The following is a 20,252-nucleotide window of genomic DNA, read 5'->3' as shown; positions in this document are numbered from 1 at the left end:
AAAATAAAGTAAAACAAGCATACAACTGTTTTACCTTAATACTCAAATCAATTTGGTAGGTTGTATCAATTTCTCATTTTTCTGCACATTCTCGACTGCTGGAAGATGTATTACCCAAAAAACATTGGATTGCCACACTGTGTTATTGAAACTGCATCATATAGCTTGCTAAGTAGCTGTATATCTCCAAAAACTAAAAGCTCGCCATTTTCAAATTTTTTTTCTTTCTTTTTCTTTCGTTTTTACCTTTGCACAACTCTTTTTTTTTTCTTTTCTTTTTGTTCTGATGAAATAATTATTAGACAAATTTGTGGGAAAAATAATCTTTTATTCATGCTACTGCACTTTTTTGTATTTGTTATTTTTGTTATTCTCTAGCTATATGACGGTAAAAGAACTTCTAATTTTGGCCTACAGCGAAAAGCTTATATCAAATTTTTACCCCATTATTTCTAACAAATAACAATGCAAGTCCAATCGACCCCACCACGCTCAACCTCAAATATACAAATCCTTTCGAATTGACAAGACAGGGAAAAAATAAATAAGCTGAATCTAACTCTACGACTTGGTAAACTCCAAGGGATTGCATTGGCTGATGAAGACTACACAACAAGCAATAACAATCATTTATATCAGAGTGAGATTTTCAGAAATCTTGTATGCTAGCATGCAAGATTTATCAGAATAGGGTATACAAAGTCAAGGAATATATACAAGTTGAGATGATGGTCATATCAAATGTAGATGCAGCACGCGCAATCTTCTGTCTAATCAAAGCTGTCAGGTAAATCCAAAACTTGACCATCACACCCAGTACGATTATGTAATCCATGTAGATAACACTTGAGGATTGTGCAGCATCATGAGGATGGTTGTAAAGTCCGGGCTTGCCGCAATCTCTCATTCCTTGCACATTCCTCCTAAAAATTGGACAACTTGATTGATAAGTAACTTCTGTTCAAGGCTGTAGTACACTAAAGCACCACTGTGATCAATCCAAATTCCAACATTACAGCTAACAACAAACTTTTAAGTTCCCAACACAAGCTTAATTCGTAAGGGCGAGTCACTTTATCATAAAAGGTTGCATGTTTGAATTTCGCTGCTGATGCGAGGGCTATATTTGTGGGCAATCTGTACGAATCCTATAAGCAACCTATGATTCCAAGGGTAATGCCCTGATCCGTGGTGGTGACCGAAGCTGAACCCACCTAAACTTTTCTTACAAAAAAAAAACTTTTAAGTCGGAGGAAATACATTATGCTGACATGCCAAGCTACAAGTGACAAATTAGTTATCCATGATTGGTTTTAGAAGTTAAACTGGTTCCCAAATAGAAAAAATCACAGGATCGTAAACAGTTAATAAAAGGAAACAGGACAGAGTGAAAAAGATAGAGATTATACTTTTCCTTTTTTATTTCCAGCAATTCTTAAATTTTGAAAAACTAAAGTCTATTTCAAGTGTCAAGACAGAATTTTTCCGTTCATTCAATTCTTATTTGTTAAGACATCCCACTTTTCTGGACTGCCTTTGTCATGGAAACCAATAACATGTAACTTTAACCCATGTGTGTCTGGAACTTGCAACAAACAGAGGTTTTTCTATTCCGATAGCTATCCTTGTGAAATATGTCATTTCCTCCTATTCAGCTATATCTTAAAGATCTGTACAGAAACTGTTTTTGGTTAATAAAAAGCTATATCTTAAAGAGAAATAGCATATTCTTGAACAGCGTGTACAATTAATTCTTTGTACTTTCTTCAACATTGAAAACAACATAAAGGTTGCCATATATATATATATATATATATATATATAAGAACAGAAAGGTTTTCTTCAACTCCTCACCTGGAAAGCCTTCAAGAGAGAGTAGCAGTGTCTTTGCTCTGAAATAGCTATTCTATGCTTCTCTTTTAGAGCCTCACAAGCCTTTTGCTCAGATTCGAACGCTAATTGCACTTTTTCCAGTTTCTGCAAAGAAAACCAGCTATAAATGATGGAAGTGCTTGATTTCTACAGGTCATGGAACCCCTAATACAGGCAATCAAGTTAAATCCCAGCAAGGACATATTTAAATGGCACCATAACCCTAGCCACCCAAAAAATTGTGAGACTAGCCAAATTCAAAGTGCGTAGTTCCTTAAGTACCCATACACTGATTGTACTTCTTTTACATTTAGTACCTCATACTGAGACTTGTAAAGCATGAATTCAAAAGATCCCATCAGTATAACTGTCAGAAGTTTGGACTATCAAAAACTAAAGCTGACAATTAAATTCTTTTCACCTCAGCTTGCCAAGAGAGATAAAAAGCTAAATCCTTGTACACCATATCTTAGGCACTTAAATTTGTATTTCAATATTAAAGTGTTCATTTCTTACATCTTCACTTCTTTCTGTAACAAGCGGTTAAAGGCCATGGAGATGCAAAAAGTAGGCTAAATGAAACCAGTCCAACAGATAAAACCAGAAGAAGTTAAATAACATTACAGTTTCCATGTTACTGAAGTTTCAGAAACCGACGAGGGTTAAATATTATCAAGGTCTTCAGGTTCAGGCTGTGCTCAACAGTTAACCTCTTTTGCCATTGAAGATACTTATACAAAATTCAGTTTGGCAAGGAACATGCCCATGATGCTTACAGAACTAGCAAGAAAGATCAAACTTGGAAAAAAGAGTACCCACAAAAAAGGGTAACAATAGGTCTCAGAATACACCTAGCCAGTTAAATTACAAAAAGGCCCTTCACTACTTCAAAATCTCACAATGAATGGAATAAGAAATATAAAATGAAAACTACATAGTCAGTAGGAAAACTAACAAACAAAAAAGCTCCTAGCCGAGAAGGCAATAAAGGAAGCAGCACAGAGTGGCCCAAGATTGCACATATTCCCCATACTAAAATCCGTTGAACAAAGTCAGTAGGAAAACATAATTTGTTGATTCTCATGTTTCTTTGTTTCTTTATAACTTTACTGTGAGCAATATTTCCTAGCCGAGAAGGCTTTTTGCAACCTTAAGTTCTTTTATTGGGCAAAGATGGATTTAAAGAATTCGAAAGTTCACTAATGATTAAGGTCTTTCAATGCAACTAAATATAAGCCTGTGAAGCATTTGATTGACTTGTAAGACAGACAAGCTAAATTGATTTTTTCTTCACATGCATGAAAAATAATAACACTGGCACCTGCTGAATCCCCTGCAGAATGCCCTTCATGGAATCAACGAGTTTTGTTCGGCCAGTGGGGCTGGTGATGGCATTTTGGAACTATTCAAGTTTACATGCAACCAAAACATGAAGGATAAGAATATATCAATTGTGTAAAAATTAAACAATCAAATCAGTTCCCAGAATGATATAGTACTCAACTGACAATATATTGCACAAGCACAGAAGTTTAAAATGGTCAGCATGTTAAACATATGCAGCAGATATTCATACAGCATGTTAAGAAATTGGCTTAATTTCTTTGGGCAGGTTCCTTGCTTTGTGTGGAAATAACTAGTTTCCTAATTGTTTAGTTACTTGAAGTAGTTGACAAGTTATTTCCTATTTTGTATAAGTTTAGAAATTCATAGTTGTTTCCTATTGTTATTGGTTCTTGGCCAAGTAACATTCTCTATAAATAGATAGATTAGCATTCTACAAAGACACACAAGAAAAGGGATGAGAGGGTTCTTGATAGGAGAGAGTGGTTATACAAGGGTTGAGTTTGGGATTCAAGTTGTAATCTTGTAGTATTTTCTCTCATAATAACAACAGGTTTTCTCTCCAGGGATGTAGGCTTGGTGATTAAGCCAAACCACGTTAATTCTTGTGTATGACTCATTATTCGTGCTAGTTCTTGTTTTCTATTAAATTGTTGGTTTTTCATATCTCAAATAGTTGGCCTGATACCCTAACACAGCACAATCCACAGAAAGTGACTTTCCAAAATAGCTTTTATGTGTTGCTTAAAGTAGCAAAAAAGGCACATATAATTCATCTTCACTACGGATGTCCCGAAAACGAAATCAAAAGCATCGACCAATCTGCCACAGACATAAAATTCTTTGATATTGTGGTTCTACAGTGACACCTTCGCCATTTAAGCCATGCCTTGTCTTCATGCAGCATCTGATGGAGTTTAACTTTTACAGATTGAGGACTCTACATCAATTAAAATTGGTTGAACTCAGAATAATATGCTCTAGCGTAAATCAAGTTTCTCAAGTTCTGAATAGAATAGTTAAGCTTACAGTTTAAGAGTACAATAACACACTCAATTTTGAAATTCCAACATATAAAAGTTTTCCTTCATTGACAAATCTAAATAAAATCCATCAAACTCCAAGGCTCCTAGCAGCATGTACTCAGAAAGTAAGTTCTTTTGCACATAAAGAGTCTTATACAGATAAACACAAAAGAGAATTTGAATCATACTCGACTGCAGTATTTTTACAAGAGGTATAACACATTGTTTCAACTCTAGGCTAAAAATGCTCCACAGCAAATTTTTAAGAGGTAGAATTAAATTATAGAACACATAGGCCCATAATAAGAAGACAACCTGGAGCAATGTTACGTTGCAAAGAGGACTTAGTTTAAGCAAATTATCCATGGAGCTTGTTTCATTTTTTACAAATAAAAAAAAAATTCTTAAATTTGTGCAATCACCAGACTAATGAGACAACCAAATGAAGGAATGAGGGGGTTTTGAATTCCATAAACAGAACAAGAGGCAGGGAAAAGGCTCCATATAGAACACCATTAGAAGAGTGAACATCTAGAATGCAAATAGCTTGGAGAAAGACATGAAAATGCATATTAAGGCCTATTACAGACTCAACAATTTCCTTCTCTTTCCATGCACTGTCAAGCATCATTCTCCATTCATCTCTTCCTACTTCCAGGTAGTGTCTTGTCCCTTGGTTCACAATTTTGGCTTAGCAACTTCCCTCCATCACCATCCACCTAATAACTCCACTCACCATTCATTGTTAATGTCTGAAAACATCTTTCTCTTCTTATTCAGCACAAGGTCACCTCTGAATCTTATTAGTTGTCAACCAATGCTGCCTTTCAACTACTTAAATTTATCAAGTCCACTTAAAGGGCCTCAATCTCTTCAGCCAGTCAGCCATTCAAAGGCCAAGCATTAGTTCCACCATATGTTCTCCTACTATCTTAACCATGCCAAATAAGCTCTTGGATCCAAGAAACCCACTTGTAGAATCAAGCAAAGTAATTCTACATTAATAGGGAAGCCTGTACCAGATTCTAGTACAAACATTTTTGATCACCAGAGATAAAAGTTCCAACATATGAATCTCAATGCCTATTGTTCAGTAATGCAACTCTGAATAACTGAGTGGCTGGAGCTTTCGAAAAATCTAAGGCTCTAGTTCTTGAGCATTTCATATCAATAGTGATCCATTTGCTTCATTTTTACATTCATCAAATAAATTAGCCATATAATATATAGGATAAAATACTCCTACTTTTAGTACCCAAAAAACAAAAAAAATGGAAGCAAATGCAACTTACATCTCACAACACAATCATTGCATGCCCAAACCAAACAAACAAGAAAACAGGGTTATGCCACTCTTTTTACCTGTGAACTTATGGAGTTGAGCAAGGATGTCTCCTTTAGCATTAACTCCTTTATCTCCAGTAGTGCATTGAAGGTTTCATAGTATTTTCGAGTTTGTCGAAGCTTTTTCTGAAGAATACCAGTGACACGACAATTTAGTGGCTAAATGCCAATAAATGATTTTTTTTTTTTTTTAAATGCATCAAACATGCAGAAAATGTCCATACCTGAATGCTGGTATAAAGCTGTGAAAAGCATAGTTCGTACCTGAAAATAAAGTTTATTGGATTATTATACTATACGGAGAAACAAAAGTCGTAAAATGTACTACTGCATGGCCTAGTTTCCTACAACAGAACACCATGACCCGTTAATAGTCTGAAACTTTTCTTTACCAAATCAACGATCACAAACAGGTCTCAGCAAGTGCAGAATGCCAAAAAAGTGGTTTTCTTTGTATGAGAAGTCCTTGCTTTCATGACAAAAAATAAAAATTCTTGAGAGTAGCAATAATAGTAAGACACTTTAATTGCTAAATGAATTTCTAAAGCAATACCGCTATGAAAAACTGACATACTGGAGGAGTTCAGCAGGTACGGGAATGTCATCAAGCTGTCTTCTTAGCAGTAAGATAGCTCTTAATTTAGATGCGAGCTCCTGCCAACAGATCATAAACAATTTGCCACACACAATTTAATAATCCTAACGAATATGCCCTTTGAATTGTACTTAAGGCCCTATGCTGATTGATAAAGAAACATTCTGACAGGCAAAGAAATAGGAAAACTAGAAGGGTAAACAGGAAATCCAAAAATCAAAACAACATTTTAAGTGTTTCCGATGTCTCCAAAGATCCCAATAAGTAACTAAGCATGCCTAGAGTACCAATAAGGCACAGCAGAGGGTGATAAACTACTGCACTTCATAAAAAACAACCCAAATTGAGGGTATTTGTCTGGGTTTTCACCTTTAAAAGAGTGAGGTTTCCACCTCGGCCAAACTAATTTCTCTTTCTCTGGGAAACCTACATATGTAATAAAGTAGTATATCAAAGATAATTCACTATAGCTCCTTCAATTATTTATAACTCCTTGGTCACCAACCACAATCCTTATGCCATTCAAGAAAATCAATTTAGTGACCTACTACTGAGAATCATAAAGTCAAATACTTAAAGGATCAGAAGTTTTTATAAAAAAGGGGCATTTCAATGACTGCTTCGAGTATAAATAATTTCTATAAAAACTAATGTCATTTCAATATCAAATCCTTTCAAGCTGTAGATCTAGGAGAGACACAAAGGATTTAGTGCTTACCTTCTTCAGCATATTCAGTCTCTCCTTAGACTCATTTATACTGTCATCAAGAATGCCATACACAAAATCCCCTCCTACATCATTTTGTAGCATATCCTCGAGCTCACTAACCTCAGCCAACAATTTCGCATATTCTACAATACAACGGGATTGGACTTCTGATTCCTGCCTTTCAAGATCCTGCAGCAATCCAATTTCCAAGTAACAAAACCATTAGATAACACACCAACATACACCTACATTTGCATGCATAAATGTCAGCATGTAGCTAAATACCCATATGTTTATTCATACGGACACGTACTAAGAAATGACCATAACCCACCCCCCGGGGATTTAAGAATATGTTATTTCCAAACAAAGCTACAAATCTCACTTACTTCCAACCAAAAAGTAAATTCGGCCCTGCTAAAGATCAAAAGGACAAACATAGAGTCCCACTGCCTCCCCCCCCCCCCCCCCCCCAAAAAAAGTCCTGACTCCTGCATCCACCAGTGAAGTGTTAGGTACTATTTATCTTATTAATTTTCATTTTCTTCATGAGCTTTAGTCAGTTTTGTCTATGTTCTTTTTCATACTTTTGTCATAAGATCATAAACAAACAAAAAAAAATTATCAAATTTGAGAAGAGAATGCAAGAAGAGCACTATTACTCACTAACATATTTATTATCAACGTCGCAACTATTGAATGATCAGATCGAGAAGCTAGAAATAAAACAAACTAGCTCTAAAGTGCATCCATAACACATTGCAAAAGAAGCAACTTTCCAAAAAGTAATTCATTGGACCCTGTAATTCATATTGACAAATACAAACTTTTGGCACAAAAAGAGCAAGAAAAAACTAATGATTAAAAAGTTCCAGAGAATCATAAGCAAACCTACCTCGATTGCGTCCAAAAGTGATTCCAATTTCTCAACCGTTGTTGAATCTGCAGAGGTTTCATAATTAATCTCATTAAGACCCTGCAAAAAAAAAAAAAATTTTTTACAATTCTTCACCTTTCTTCGGGTCATATAGGGAGAATTAGAATTAGAGGAGGAAAGAATCATCAAGCCTTATAAATTGAACCGTAAGGAGTGATAATTACCTTATCCATCTTTGATGATGAAGTTTGCAATTTTGTGTGATTTCTTCTTTCTCTGCAATGTCTGGTGTCGACTCTGGAAGCGTTTGTGAAGGAATTAATATTTTGGGTAAATTACATTAGAGCTCCTCTTAATTTTTATAATTGAAGAAACTGCGCGTTGATTTTTGAAATTATAGTTACACTAGAATAGTCTTATAGGATTTTCTCATCGGCCCCATGTTTGATCCATAGTTTAGTTGTTGCCAAGGAAAGAAAATTTCCAATATTAGTAGTCAATCATGGTAAATTGTCAATTTCTTTTAATAATCTTTGTAAAAACTATATTGGTTATTTTTCGCTTCTAGAATTAGTAGTCAATAATCAAGTATATAATTTCATTTCTGAAAATTTTGAAATTCTTACAATTATTTGTAAAAGTATTTCAATAGCAGCTTCTCATAATTATGATTCTTTTCCTCTTTTAACTTAATACAACAAAAAATACAAAATCAAAATAAAAAAATACTTTTAACTTAAAAATATTATATAATAACATGATTTTAAACCATCAAGTACGACTCATGATATTTAACCTAGTTTAAAAGTAGTGTTGATCAAATAAGAATGAAAAGATTTGTTTTAAAATATCTTATTGTGATATTCCTAGTAAGGGATCTATTTATATAACTTAGTTAAAACTCTTTATGTGCTTCTAAAATGGCTTTCCATTATTCTGATGACTTTTAGAATTTTATTACTTCTTTAATATTAAAATTTAATATATTACAAAAGAACATTATACCATAGCTTTTGTAATATTGGGCGTATCATTATCTAATTAGATATCAAATAATAAATATATATTAACAATATATATACATATATATATTGTTTTCAAACTAGTGTCTAGTCAAAAGTGGCAAATAAAATAACTTACTATTTTCTTTTCGATAAATGGATTCACAATATGTTATCCAAATATTAATGTACAAATCGAGTAAACATGGAATGGAAGGTCCAAATTGTTGCTGATAGGACTTCAAGGGAGTTAAGTGCAATCTTTCCGAGACAAAATACAAAAGAGAACATTAATTCGTAGGAGTAATTATTAAAAGGGAAAATAGTCATTTTCGTTCCTAAACTTTTTTTGTCCGTCAATTTAGTCCCTAACTTTTATTTTTAGTCAATTTAATACATGAATTTAATTTTCGGATCCAATTAAGTCTTTCTACGGCAGCGCCGCCACCTAAAAGTAATTTAACTCATAATTTAACATTAAACAAGGGCATTTTGAGAACTTTAAATTATCTCTTCACCACTACCAGCCTCCACCACCAACCACCCCCCTCCTCCTTCATGATCGGCGATTTTGGATATACCAGCAACACCAGTAATCCACCGCGCGGAGGGATTACTATGGCTCCGCGGCCTAAAATTTGAAAGATTGGAGAAGAAGCCAATGTTTCCCAGCAAGAACAGAGCAATAACAACCACGCATGTCAAAATTATCCACATCCACTGCTGCATTTTTCTTTTACATCTGTTCCTAAGTGGCGGAGGGATAGATTTTGTCTTGCTTTGCTTCACCACAACTGATGGTTTTTGAGATCTTTTGGTAACGGTAGGAAAACAGTACTTAACCTCATATTCCTTTATTGTTCCAGGTACGATTTCAGATTTTGGAGTGCATTCCCCAATATCGTTTCCATCGGGAACTTCTGCTCCATCGGCCTTCTTTCTCTCCTTCTTCCTCAACCTCTTCTCCCTTTCCTAGACAAATCAAACGGACGTCATTGATGGAAAGCCAAGTGAAGAAAAGCACACTTACTCAGGCACATGAATTGGAAATTTAAAATTTCTTACCTTGTCTCTGAGCTCGGCTTCTTTCTGTGCTCGTAATTCAGCCCTCATTTGCGCTTTCTCTGCGATCCTCTTTTTCCTCTCCAGTGCCTCCAGAGCCTTAGCTTTCTCCTCTAGTCGCCGTTGCTCCCTCAACTTGGCTGCTGCCTCTGCCTTCGTTAACTCTTCAGCCTTCCTTGAGATGCTCTGATTTTGTCTTATTGTGTCAGTGAGTCTGGAAGAGGGAATTCCTATTTATACTCTAAACATGCATGCCTAAGGTGGCTGGGCTTCTCTTTCAAACATGGGATTCCACTCTTGGAGACTTGAGGCTTTTGTGATTTTTACCGCCATGGAAAAACTTGGGTACTATAGTTGTTATGGTTGACAATTTGCAGAATGCGTGGGGCCTGCATTTTTCATTGTTTGGGCTTTTGAATAATTGGGTTGGTGAAATTATGGGTTCGATGCAAATTTCGCAGGTGGAAGGTTGGTTTTCTTGGGGTAGTTGAGGCGGTGGTTGTGGCTGTGGTAGTGGTGAGAGGGGCAGCTGCTGGGGTGGCAGTGGTGGTGGTGGTTCATCTTCATTGGTGGGGTTTTGAGATTGCAGGGGCCTCGCCAGGGTTGCCAAATTGCCAAAATGTATTCCAAAATCGCCGATCATGAAGGAGGAGGCGGGTGGTTGGTGGCGGAGGCTGGTAGTGGAGAAGAGATAATTCAAAATTCCCAAAATATCCTTGTTTAATGTTAAATTAGGAGCTAAATTACTTTTAGGTGGTGGCGTCGCCGTAGAAGGACTTAATTGAATTCGAAAATTAAATTCATGTATTAAATTAGCTAAAAATAAAAGTTAGGGACTAAATTGATAAACAAAAAAAATTTAGGGAAGAAAATGGCCATTTTCCCTTATTAAAAGGAAAAAGGTTTGAAGTCCCCAGAAACCCTGCACCTCTGAGAAAACAAGTTTAAAACCCTAGAACTTTCCACTGCTTACCACTCTCTACTCGTCCAGTCCTCGTCCTCCGCATCGGGCTAACAATGGCGACTATGCTGGTAAGTTGTCCTTTCTAGATTCTCTACGTATATCGCATGTATGCAAGTTCGCATCTTTTGCTGCTTCATTTCTTTGTAATGTCATGATTCGAAGAATGTGAGAGAAAAGTATATCAGAAACTGCAGAAATGAAGATGATTCGGAAATTTTACGACCACCAAGCTCACTTCTTAAAGATTAGGGGTAAAATTTATGTTGAGAAAAAACGAAAGAAAGAAAGAAAGAGTAGGAGAAGTGCTGTTGATCTGTTGAGTGTGAGCTCTTTGTTGCTTAAATCTGTATGTTACAAAGGTAAGCTCAATCGAGGTGTTTTTGTTAGTGCGGTTTAGTTGGAAAAAAAAAACTCGTTTTATTGAGTTCCTGTAGGTTTAATAAAATGTAAGTGCTTGAATTTTTCTTTTCTTTTTTTTTAGCCCTGTTTTCTCTTTTTTAGTTTTTGGGCAATGGGAAGGAAGAGATAGGGAAAATGTATGTCAAAATGCTTTATTCTTTATGTTTCTACAGGAAGCGAGGGAAATTAAGGGAAAAAAATGACCAAATTGTTGGTGAAATTTGTAAAATTAGTGGGATTTTCTATTGCATTTTTTTAATATTTTCAACAGTATTAAATGAAAAATTTTGCATCTCCATATAAATAATAAAATATTCAAGAAATAACGTTCCATTTTATTAATTAGAAAGAGAAGGTAGTTTTTTTAATATGTTAAATTTGCTTGATTTAGCTTACTGTATAGAGAGTTGAAGAATCTGAAGATAAATTAATCCTTCAACTAACAGTATTCCTGTATGTGGCAATAAAACAGCAACCTCAGATCATACTGCTAAAGGAAGGCACTGATACATCCCAAGGAAAGCCACAGTTGTTGAGCAATATAAATGCTTGTACAGCTGTGGCTGATGTGGTGCGCAGCACCCTTGGACCTAGGGGTATGGACAAGTTGATCCATGATGAGAAGGGTAACACCACTATTTCCAATGATGGTGCCACAATAATGAAGCTTCTCGACATTATTCACCCTGCGGCTAAGATTCTTGTTGACATTGCCAAGTCCCAGGACTCTGAGGTACCTCTATTGTGGTTACTGCAGTTGGTTTTGTGTTTTTGTTTTCATGAATGATCGATGTTGTTTGATGCAAATTCATTTGAGTCAAGAATAATGATTTCTTTTTTTTTTCTAAATATAAAATTAGTGGATTAGCAGCATGTTAGAAATATAGTCATACTGTGATTTTTGAGTAATGAAAAAATAGGAATTTCTGCAACCATGTAGCAGATGGTCTGTTCTAGTTTGCTTCTACTCGGTGTCACATCTGTCATGTGACTAATCTGCTAGCTGGACAATAAAAAAGTGGGATGCCACATCCGTTGTTGTCCTCAATAAATGGAAGGTTAAGACAAAATAACTTTTGTTGTTGGTTGGGATTAGAAAAAATTGTCCTTTGTCTTCAGGATGAATGAAACAATATGCACATTATCTTGAACTCTTGGCCTTAAGTTATGCAAATAAGAACTGGCACATTATGTGTGCCATCTCATATTTGTTCACTGTGCCTTGTTACAGATTTTTTTTTTTAACCTCAATGATTTACAACATGCAGATGTCATTTCTGCCATTACTTGCACCTTTTAGGCCATTTGGTATATGTTGTATGATTATGTTTACTGTTGCTTAGAGATTGATTGGAGGATGGGAAGATACTTGACAGTTAAATCACTTGTAAATAAGTTAATAGTTAGTGCATTTTAGTCCTAGGCATTCATGCATGATTGTTTTCATGTCGTCTTAAAGTTTTAAATATTTGCCTGAGCGGTTAATATTTCGAAAAAGCTGACTTATTTCCTGCTGTGCTTCAGGTTGGTGATGGGACCACAACTGTTGTTTTGCTAGCAGCAGAGTTCTTGAAGGAGGCAAAACCTTTTATTGAAGATGGAGTGCATCCTCAAAATCTGATTAGAAGTTATCGTACAGCTGGCCATTTGGTACAAGCATAGAACTATATAATTCTTATTGGCCTTTAGTGTTTGACATTAAATTTAAACTGGCTGTTGATTTAATCACTCATGCTGCTATAGGCAATTGAAAAGGTGAAAGAATTGGCTGTTAGCATTGAAGGAAAGAGCTTAGAAGAGAAGAAAAGCTTACTAGCTAACTGTGCTGCTACATCACTCTCCTCAAAACTCATTGGTGGTGAGAAGGATTTCTTTGCATCTATGGTTGTAGATGCTGTCCTTGCTATTGGAAATGACGATAGGCTAAACATGATTGGTATCAAAAAGGTATGCAATGGGTGCTTTTAGGTATTAGTCACGTGCTTGTAAACTTTTTTCCAGGTCATGGGATACTTTAATAACCATCTAAACTGCTCATCGAATTCTGATAATTTATCTTTTGAGAGATTGGTGTGACTTATATTTTGTCCTTCAGAGTTTCGAATTTTTATTTCTCCTCATTTTTACTCTTTATATATCTGGTATGTTGTTTTGCATTTGATTCTCTTCACGGGTTATGCACTGTAGCTACAATTGCTTGCAAGTTTGAAAGCTTTAGTAGTAGAAGCAGTCATTCACTTGGGTGTTGTTTAAAGAACTTTTTGGGTCAGTCTTTCCATTCATTTTCTGTTCTATTTTTTGGGTAGGTAAATTGTTTTCTTTGTTCAAGTAAATTCCTTTAAGGAATTCATCCGCTTATCTCCTTCTTATTAACCTTTTCATGCTTTCTATTTCTGTCATATGGTAAGGGTATCGCCTATCAAAATTTGCCTAGTATATCGCATTCCAAATTCAATCTTGCATATATTTCCTAACATTTCTCTTGATAGCTCACAACATTAAGGGATTTAATAAACAAAAAGGCTGAGTTTCCAAAATGTTTGTACCAAATTAGACACAGGGACTCCAAAATTATTTGCTACCGTTATCAGTGCTTTGTTGTTGACTTTTGATTCACTTAGACAAGGGTTTGTAAAGGATAGGAATGACATAGTGGACTTAAGCTGTCGCAGAATAGCATCAAGTATTTGTAATAGATAGTTTTTGAGTAGATACCTGAGTCTATATGTTTTTCTTTCTATCCATGATGTGGATTGATAAAAGTTTGATAATCACAAGGCTGGTGATCTTCTCGTAACTAATTTTTCTTTTTTAAATTTGTACCCAACTTGAAAAAAGTTTTTCGTGGTTTAGCAATCTTGTCTTATGCAGATTCTAGTTTGGGGGAATATCTGAGTGCATAAGATCCTTTCTCTGAAAGTGCCTTGTTTTTCTGCTATCACCACTATATGGTAATTAATGTCGGCTTCCAAACAATACTGTGCAATGGATGAGCAGATTGAGTGTTTGTCTTAGATGTGGAAATTAAACTCATATGTGTATACCATTTGTTTCTTTTCACACACCTGAGTTCCATCATATTTGGATGGGTGGCTAGACTTTTTTGATGCATTCTTCAGAGACTATATATACACTATTGGCCCACTTCACCTTTACTACATTTCAGTTTTGGGTCAATAGTACTTAACTAGGATCAGTTTTTTGGGCGATATATGTTGTGCATGGTTTAATTTTCTATGCTTGTCCTAACCCATTACATTGTTATCGTGTATAATACAGTCATGATAACTGTTATATGGTTTTAGGTTATTTTTTGCCCTTCTCCAGCTTGACCTTTTTACCTGTAACAAAAGCTTGAAATTTTGTGGTTTCATTGAAGTATGTAATGATAAGAATCTTACTTTTGTAGGTTCCTGGTGGTAACATGAGGGATTCTTTTCTTGTAAATGGCGTTGCCTTTAAGAAAACATTCTCATATGCTGGTTTTGAACAGCAACCAAAGAAATTTGTAAATCCCAAGATACTTTTGCTGAATATAGAATTGGAACTGAAATCAGAGAAAGAGAATGCTGAAATAAGGTAGTATGTTTTTCTGCAGTTTTATCCACAGAAGCAATTGTTTTCATATTTCGTGTTAAAAATGTGTGTGTTACTCAGCAAATGTTGTTGACAGGCTCTCAGATCCATCGCAGTATCAGTCAATAGTTGATGCAGAATGGAATATCATTTATGACAAGTTAGATAAATGTGTGAAAAGTGGGGCTAAAATCATTTTATCTCGGCTGGCTATTGGTGACCTAGCAACGCAGGTAATGCTTGCTTAATTGCTTAATGATTAAATTTTCATGTGGGCAAACAAATTTCTGGGTTTCTTTAGTGCTGCATGGGCTTGTCCCCATGTGTAAAGCTGCTGCTGTTTTAAATTGGGGTTTGCTTTATGTATAGAACTTTAAATTTCCTATTGAACTTATTGAACATCTATAGAAAATTAAATTTATTAATTAGATTTGAAGTATGGCATTTCTTCCCTGCGCAGCGTGAGAAGTAGGGCTATACTTTATTGATTATATATTATGTCAAGCTCTACTTTAGTTTTGTTTATGTATAGAACTGTTTTCTGCATTTTGCAGGACAACTTATGTTTAGTATCATTATGAGATCTATTGATCCTGTTGGCTTTCATCAGTATTTTGCAGATCGGGATGTATTCTGTGCTGGTCGTGTTACTGAGGAGGATCTGCATCGGGTGGCTGCTGCAACTGGCGGAACTATACAGACCACAGTGAATAATGTTATTGATGAGGTACAATTCTTCCTTTACATTACATGCCAATTTAGTTGGACAGAGTGGAAAACTTTCCCCAAGTATAAATTTCCTTTTGTCGGATTTGTTTTCTGTTAGTAACCATTTTTTTCATTTTCTGCATGTGTTTGTGTGTGTGTGGCTTTTCTTTTTCATATTTTTGGTCAAAAGGTTCTTGGCTCTTGTGAGATATTTGAGGAGAAGCAAGTTGGAAATGAGCGGTTTAATATTTTTAGCGGATGCCCATCAGGCCAGACAGCCACTATTGTTCTTCGCGGTGGAGCAGATCAGGTGCTTATTAATGACACTATGCATGCTATTGCAATTTAATTGAGTCTAATCTTTTGGCTTGAATGGTACTCAGTTTATTGAGGAAGCTGAACGAAGTCTGCATGATGCAATTATGATTGTGAGAAGGGCTGTGAAGAACTCTACTGTTGTTGCTGGTGGTGGTGCTATAGATGTATGACTTAGAGATCTCTTTTAGGATATTCAATATATTTATATGATTCTTAGAATCTTGATTCTTGATCACTGAATATGCTGGGCTGCAGATGGAGATAAGCAGATACTTGAGGCAGCATGCGCGTACAATAGCTGGGAAGTCTCAGCTCTTTATTAATTCTTATGCTAAAGCCCTTGAGGTAGGCATTCTATTTCTTGAGCTTGTGCTTTCTATTCCTATATGAGGTTTTATGTCCTGGTAGTTGGTTTCTTATATGAAATTCTCCTTCCAAAGTTTCTGAAATTTCTTAGTACATCCATTCATCCTTAATGGTAGGTGTAGCATCTCTGTAGGTAGAGTTTTCTTTGAGTTCTTGTAGTTTGAAGATTTCATCTTCCTTGTTTAGTCACCTCATGTATATTTAGAGAAAAAAGAGGGTGTTGTCTGCTCTGGAGGTAAAACCTCTGGGACTTCTTTTGGATTTTGGAGCAGTGCTAACCTAAGGTCAGCCTGAATTTCATGTATCTCTTGTAAAGAGATGCTAGAGTCTATACAATGATCTCCCTTCTGGCACATTAGCAAAACAATGGAATGAAAGGGCATCGGAAATCTCATGTTTGCAATTTTATTTTCTGAGATTTTGGTTTCCTTTTCTTTTGTTGGTTGTACTTGGTAGGGGTGTGCTTTGATCTCTTTTAAATTTGCATTATACCTGACAGATTTTTGTGTGTCATACTGGACAAGGAATTGGCTGCACTTTATGTATAGTATTCTATTTAGCTACAATTAGAGTTATACACTAGCTTCTTCTTTGGATTAGAATTGAACTATCTCCTTGCATTGTCGCTCTGAATTTGTTAATGTTGTGATTTGTTAGTGGGAGGTATTGGTTTTCTAATCGCAGTCTGCTGTTGACAAATAATATATTTTCTGCCACTTCTTGCAGATAATCCCCCGGCAGTTGTGTGACAATGCTGGTTTTGATGCAACTGATGTCTTGAACAAATTAAGACAAAAACACGCACTGCCATCTGGTTCGCCTTGAGCTTTTTGTGGATGTCTATGATATTATATCCTTGCCCTCTTTTCAATAACAGGATGCTTGTCCGCTACTTTGCTACAAAGCCCTCAGTTTTGGGTGGATAGACTTTGTTTTGTGTAGATTGTTTGTGATTCCTTTTTCCTGTCAACTTAGTCACTTGCTGCAACGAATCTGAACAGGTGAGGGTGCACTTTATGGGGTGGATATTAATACTGGTGGAATCGCTGATTCATTTGCCAACTTTGTATGGGAGCCATCAGTGGTGAAGGTGTCTACCATGTTTCTATCTGATACTGGAACACTACTTTTCTGCTGACAGAAGTAGTTTAAGAAGAATTATGGCTTTGTAACTCTTTTTTTTTTGTGGTGCAGATAAATGCCATAAATGCAGCTACTGAAGCAGCTTGCCTGATCTTAAGTGTAGATGAAACAGTTAAAAATCCCAAGGTAATGTGTAATGTTCAATTGACTGACCAAACCTTGATCAAATTTTTTTTTTTTGGGTGCCAATACTGGTCAGCCTTGCAAACGCAGCAGGTGAATGTGAAATCAGGACTAAAACTTTTGTCAAATCACAATATACAAAATGCGAGTTATTCCTTATTCAGCTTGGATATCTCATATTAATTTATCAAAATCAAAGACTTCTTGTTTATGAAGATTTCCATAAAAAGTTTTAAGATATATGGAAACTCATTCACATATATAGACATATTGAACAAAAAACATATATAGCTGTAATTTTTGGTATACATTAGATATAAGTAACTATACTATGTATATGGTAAATGTAAACATGGTGTTTAAGGTCATCACAAAAGAAATTTCTCAACCTTGGGGCCTCAACAATCAGGGTCTTGGACTTTTTGAGTAGTGTCAAAGACTGGTGACATCGTGCACTTCATTTTACACACATCAAGGATGACCCAATATTGGCCTTGGTTTGAAAAGGTGCAGCCTAGCTCAACAGTTGAGGACTTAAAATTTTAAAGTTCTTCATTGTAAAAGTAACGTTGATGCCGTGAGAATTACCTCCTTATTTGAGTTGTTGATGTGGAAAAAAGAAAATGGCTTATTTGCGGCATTAGACGCTATTTATTGCTGGTGATTTCGTCGTATGTTAAGTTGTATAGTCTTCTAGACTGGCTTCTCAAATGCTGATGTTTTCTATGAAAGTAGAATGTTCATTTGCTTCTCTAGTCTTGATTGATGACCTTCAAGATTTAGTTAGATGACTCTCTTCACCGCCCAAGTTTTTGTTTCCTGCAATGCGCGGTGTTCCTAATGCTTTTTTCCAATTACAGTCCGAGAGCGCACAAGGAGATGCTGCTGCAAGTGCTATGGGTAGAGGGCGCGGAGGTGCAGCATTCCGAGGTCGTGGAAGGGGGATGAGGAGGCGATGAGCTTCCAACCATCTTGGCAAAACGCAGTTTTTGGCTAGTTTGTCAAAGCTTTTGTCATAACCCAAGTTCTAAATTTTGCTTCGTCGATAGATTTTTCTTTGTTGCCTGTCAAGATATGCCATGTGTTCCAAGTTGTATTTTTCCCCTCATTTTACTGGTCCGGAGAGTTGTGTGATTCTGATCTCTATACCTTTAATTTATTCATTGGGCAGTGGTAAACTTGACATCTTAAGGGGATTGATTTGATGTGTCAAATTGGCTAGTATTGCTGGTTGTATGTACACTGCCAATGCTTGCTATTTTAAATGCTATAGTAAAAGAGAAAATGGTAGCTTTTCTTTGTTTTGAGAGTTGTAATTGGAGGAGCCCTACTATTATAATGTGAGTTTGGCAATGCTTCACCGAATAGGGAATAGCAGTAGTACTCGTGGGGACTATAATTCTGCACTTTGTGGCCGTGCGAGTATTTTTTTTTTTTTTTTTTGGGTAAGAAAGAAGTTACTAAATTTCAAACAGTCAGTACAAGATTCAGTGCTAAGATCGAGTTTAAGATCTCGAATTTACAAAACGGGGCAAACAAAGTGCCCTACAATCATTCTCTACTAGTTTTGCAATGGCTGCAGGCTGGTCATTGAACACCTTGAGGCCTTCTTTCTCTGTTTCTGCATCCCATTTTGCCAAAAGAGCTGCACAGCAATTTGCTTCCCTAAAGATAGGTTTAATGGTAGTTGTGATGGAACTCCTTATGAAATTCCTGCAATCATTAATTATAGAAGAGTAGGAGTAAGTATCATTAGTTTCTGTAGAGATCAAATGGACAATCACAGAAGCATTCATCTCAATATGAAGGTGTTGAATATTAAGAGATTTTGCTAGGAGAAGCCCATCTCTTAACCCCCATAATTCTGCACTTGTATTTGAAGTCCACCCCAGATTTTTACTAAACCCACTAATCCATTCCCCAAGATGATTGCGTAAGATTCCTCCGGTCCTTGCTGGTCCTGGGTTTTCAAGTGAAGCACCATCATGTTGAGTTTGAAAGTATATGGAGGGGGTGGTTCCCAAGCAATCATGACAAGACCCTTATGTTTGATGGTGTTACTACTTATGGGTCCGATGCTTAGGAATTCTGCTGCTATTCCAATTGTTGTTGAAGCAAGATTTGGTGGGCAGGATTGAGGTTCAAACAGAGCCATATTCCTATTCTTCCATAACATCTAGCAGCCAAATGCTGCGATGGTTCCCCATGGTATGCCATAGTGGGGTGATAAATCTGTCATGTTGCATATCTTCTTTAGCCAAGAGTAGAGATTTTATCCTACAAAAGGCCAAAAATTTCAAGGCACAGCTATCTTTCTCCATAAAACTTTGGCTCCAGGACAAAAAATCAGGACATGATAGGTGTCTTCTCTATTATTATTGCATGGAGGACAACAATCTTCTTGGATAATGAATTTTTTGAGTAGATTGCTCTTGGTTGGGAGCTTGTCTTGGCATGCAATCCATAGAAAATGCCTTACTCGATTACTAGCCATGATCTTCCATATCCAATCCCTCTCAAGTTATTTCAACAAGGGTGTTATTTGAGCAGATAAAATCTACTGCTGATTTAAGACTAAACTGTCCATTTGGGGTAATGTGCCACTTAAGGCAATCTTCTACCGGAGAGATAATTGGTCTAGGAATGGCCTTAATGACTTTGACAACAAAATCAGGGAGTATTATGGAGATAATGTTAAGGTTCCAAGACTCTCTTTCTCCAAATATTTGAGAAACCACCATATTTTCTTCCCCTTCAATAAATGGGCCAGCAATGAGGTGTTGAAGGGGCCCTAGCCCTGTCCAATCATCAAGCCCAGATTCTCAC

The 20,252-nt window shown here is 36.1% G+C and overlaps 3 protein-coding genes across 6 annotated transcripts; 1 reads left to right on the top strand and 2 right to left on the bottom strand.

Moving 5' to 3' along the window:
* Window positions 1-568: 568 nt before the first annotated feature.
* LOC113705463 (uncharacterized) lies at window positions 569-8,135 on the bottom strand. 4 transcript variants are annotated; one of them, XM_027227314.2, is made up of 9 exons: window positions 7,991-8,133; window positions 7,785-7,865; window positions 6,899-7,078; window positions 6,160-6,239; window positions 5,810-5,849; window positions 5,604-5,711; window positions 3,194-3,274; window positions 1,855-1,977; window positions 569-923 (listed from the first exon to the last, which is right to left on the bottom strand). In XM_027227314.2, exons 1-9 carry the CDS (start codon window positions 7,997-7,999, stop codon window positions 864-866), a joined length of 762 nt encoding a protein of 253 aa, XP_027083115.1. In that variant the 5' UTR covers window positions 8,000-8,133; the 3' UTR covers window positions 569-863. The 4 variants fall into 4 exon arrangements, with proteins under 4 accessions (XP_027083115.1, XP_071919703.1, XP_027083116.1 ...); XM_027227315.2 differs by lacking the exon at window positions 569-923 and adding an exon at window positions 1,101-1,219 and having other exon boundaries at window positions 7,991-8,135; XM_072063602.1 differs by lacking the exon at window positions 3,194-3,274 and having other exon boundaries at window positions 7,991-8,134.
* Window positions 8,136-9,268: 1,133 nt separating this feature from the next.
* LOC140013550 (uncharacterized) lies at window positions 9,269-10,046 on the bottom strand. The gene is made up of 2 exons (XM_072062864.1): window positions 9,833-10,046; window positions 9,269-9,739 (listed from the first exon to the last, which is right to left on the bottom strand). The coding sequence occupies exons 1-2, from the start codon at window positions 9,878-9,880 to the stop codon at window positions 9,269-9,271; spliced, it is 519 nt and encodes a 172-aa protein (XP_071918965.1). The 5' UTR covers window positions 9,881-10,046.
* Window positions 10,047-10,703: 657 nt separating this feature from the next.
* On the top strand, window positions 10,704-18,742 carry LOC113706985 (T-complex protein 1 subunit eta-like). Its single transcript, XM_027229115.2, has 14 exons — window positions 10,704-10,861; window positions 11,665-11,925; window positions 12,717-12,842; window positions 12,936-13,139; window positions 14,602-14,771; window positions 14,866-15,001; window positions 15,379-15,495; window positions 15,667-15,786; window positions 15,860-15,958; window positions 16,050-16,139; window positions 16,887-16,974; window positions 17,162-17,250; window positions 17,355-17,429; window positions 18,287-18,742. Exons 1-14 carry the CDS (start codon window positions 10,847-10,849, stop codon window positions 18,383-18,385), a joined length of 1,689 nt encoding a protein of 562 aa, XP_027084916.1. The 5' UTR covers window positions 10,704-10,846; the 3' UTR covers window positions 18,386-18,742.
* The last annotated feature ends 1,510 nt before the right edge of the window (window positions 18,743-20,252 follow it).

This window comes from Coffea arabica, chromosome 8c, assembly GCF_036785885.1.
Source record: "Coffea arabica cultivar ET-39 chromosome 8c, Coffea Arabica ET-39 HiFi, whole genome shotgun sequence".
In the NCBI taxonomy this organism is placed as follows: Eukaryota; Viridiplantae; Streptophyta; class Magnoliopsida; order Gentianales; family Rubiaceae; genus Coffea; species Coffea arabica.
This window is presented reverse-complemented; position numbering and strand designations above follow the sequence as displayed.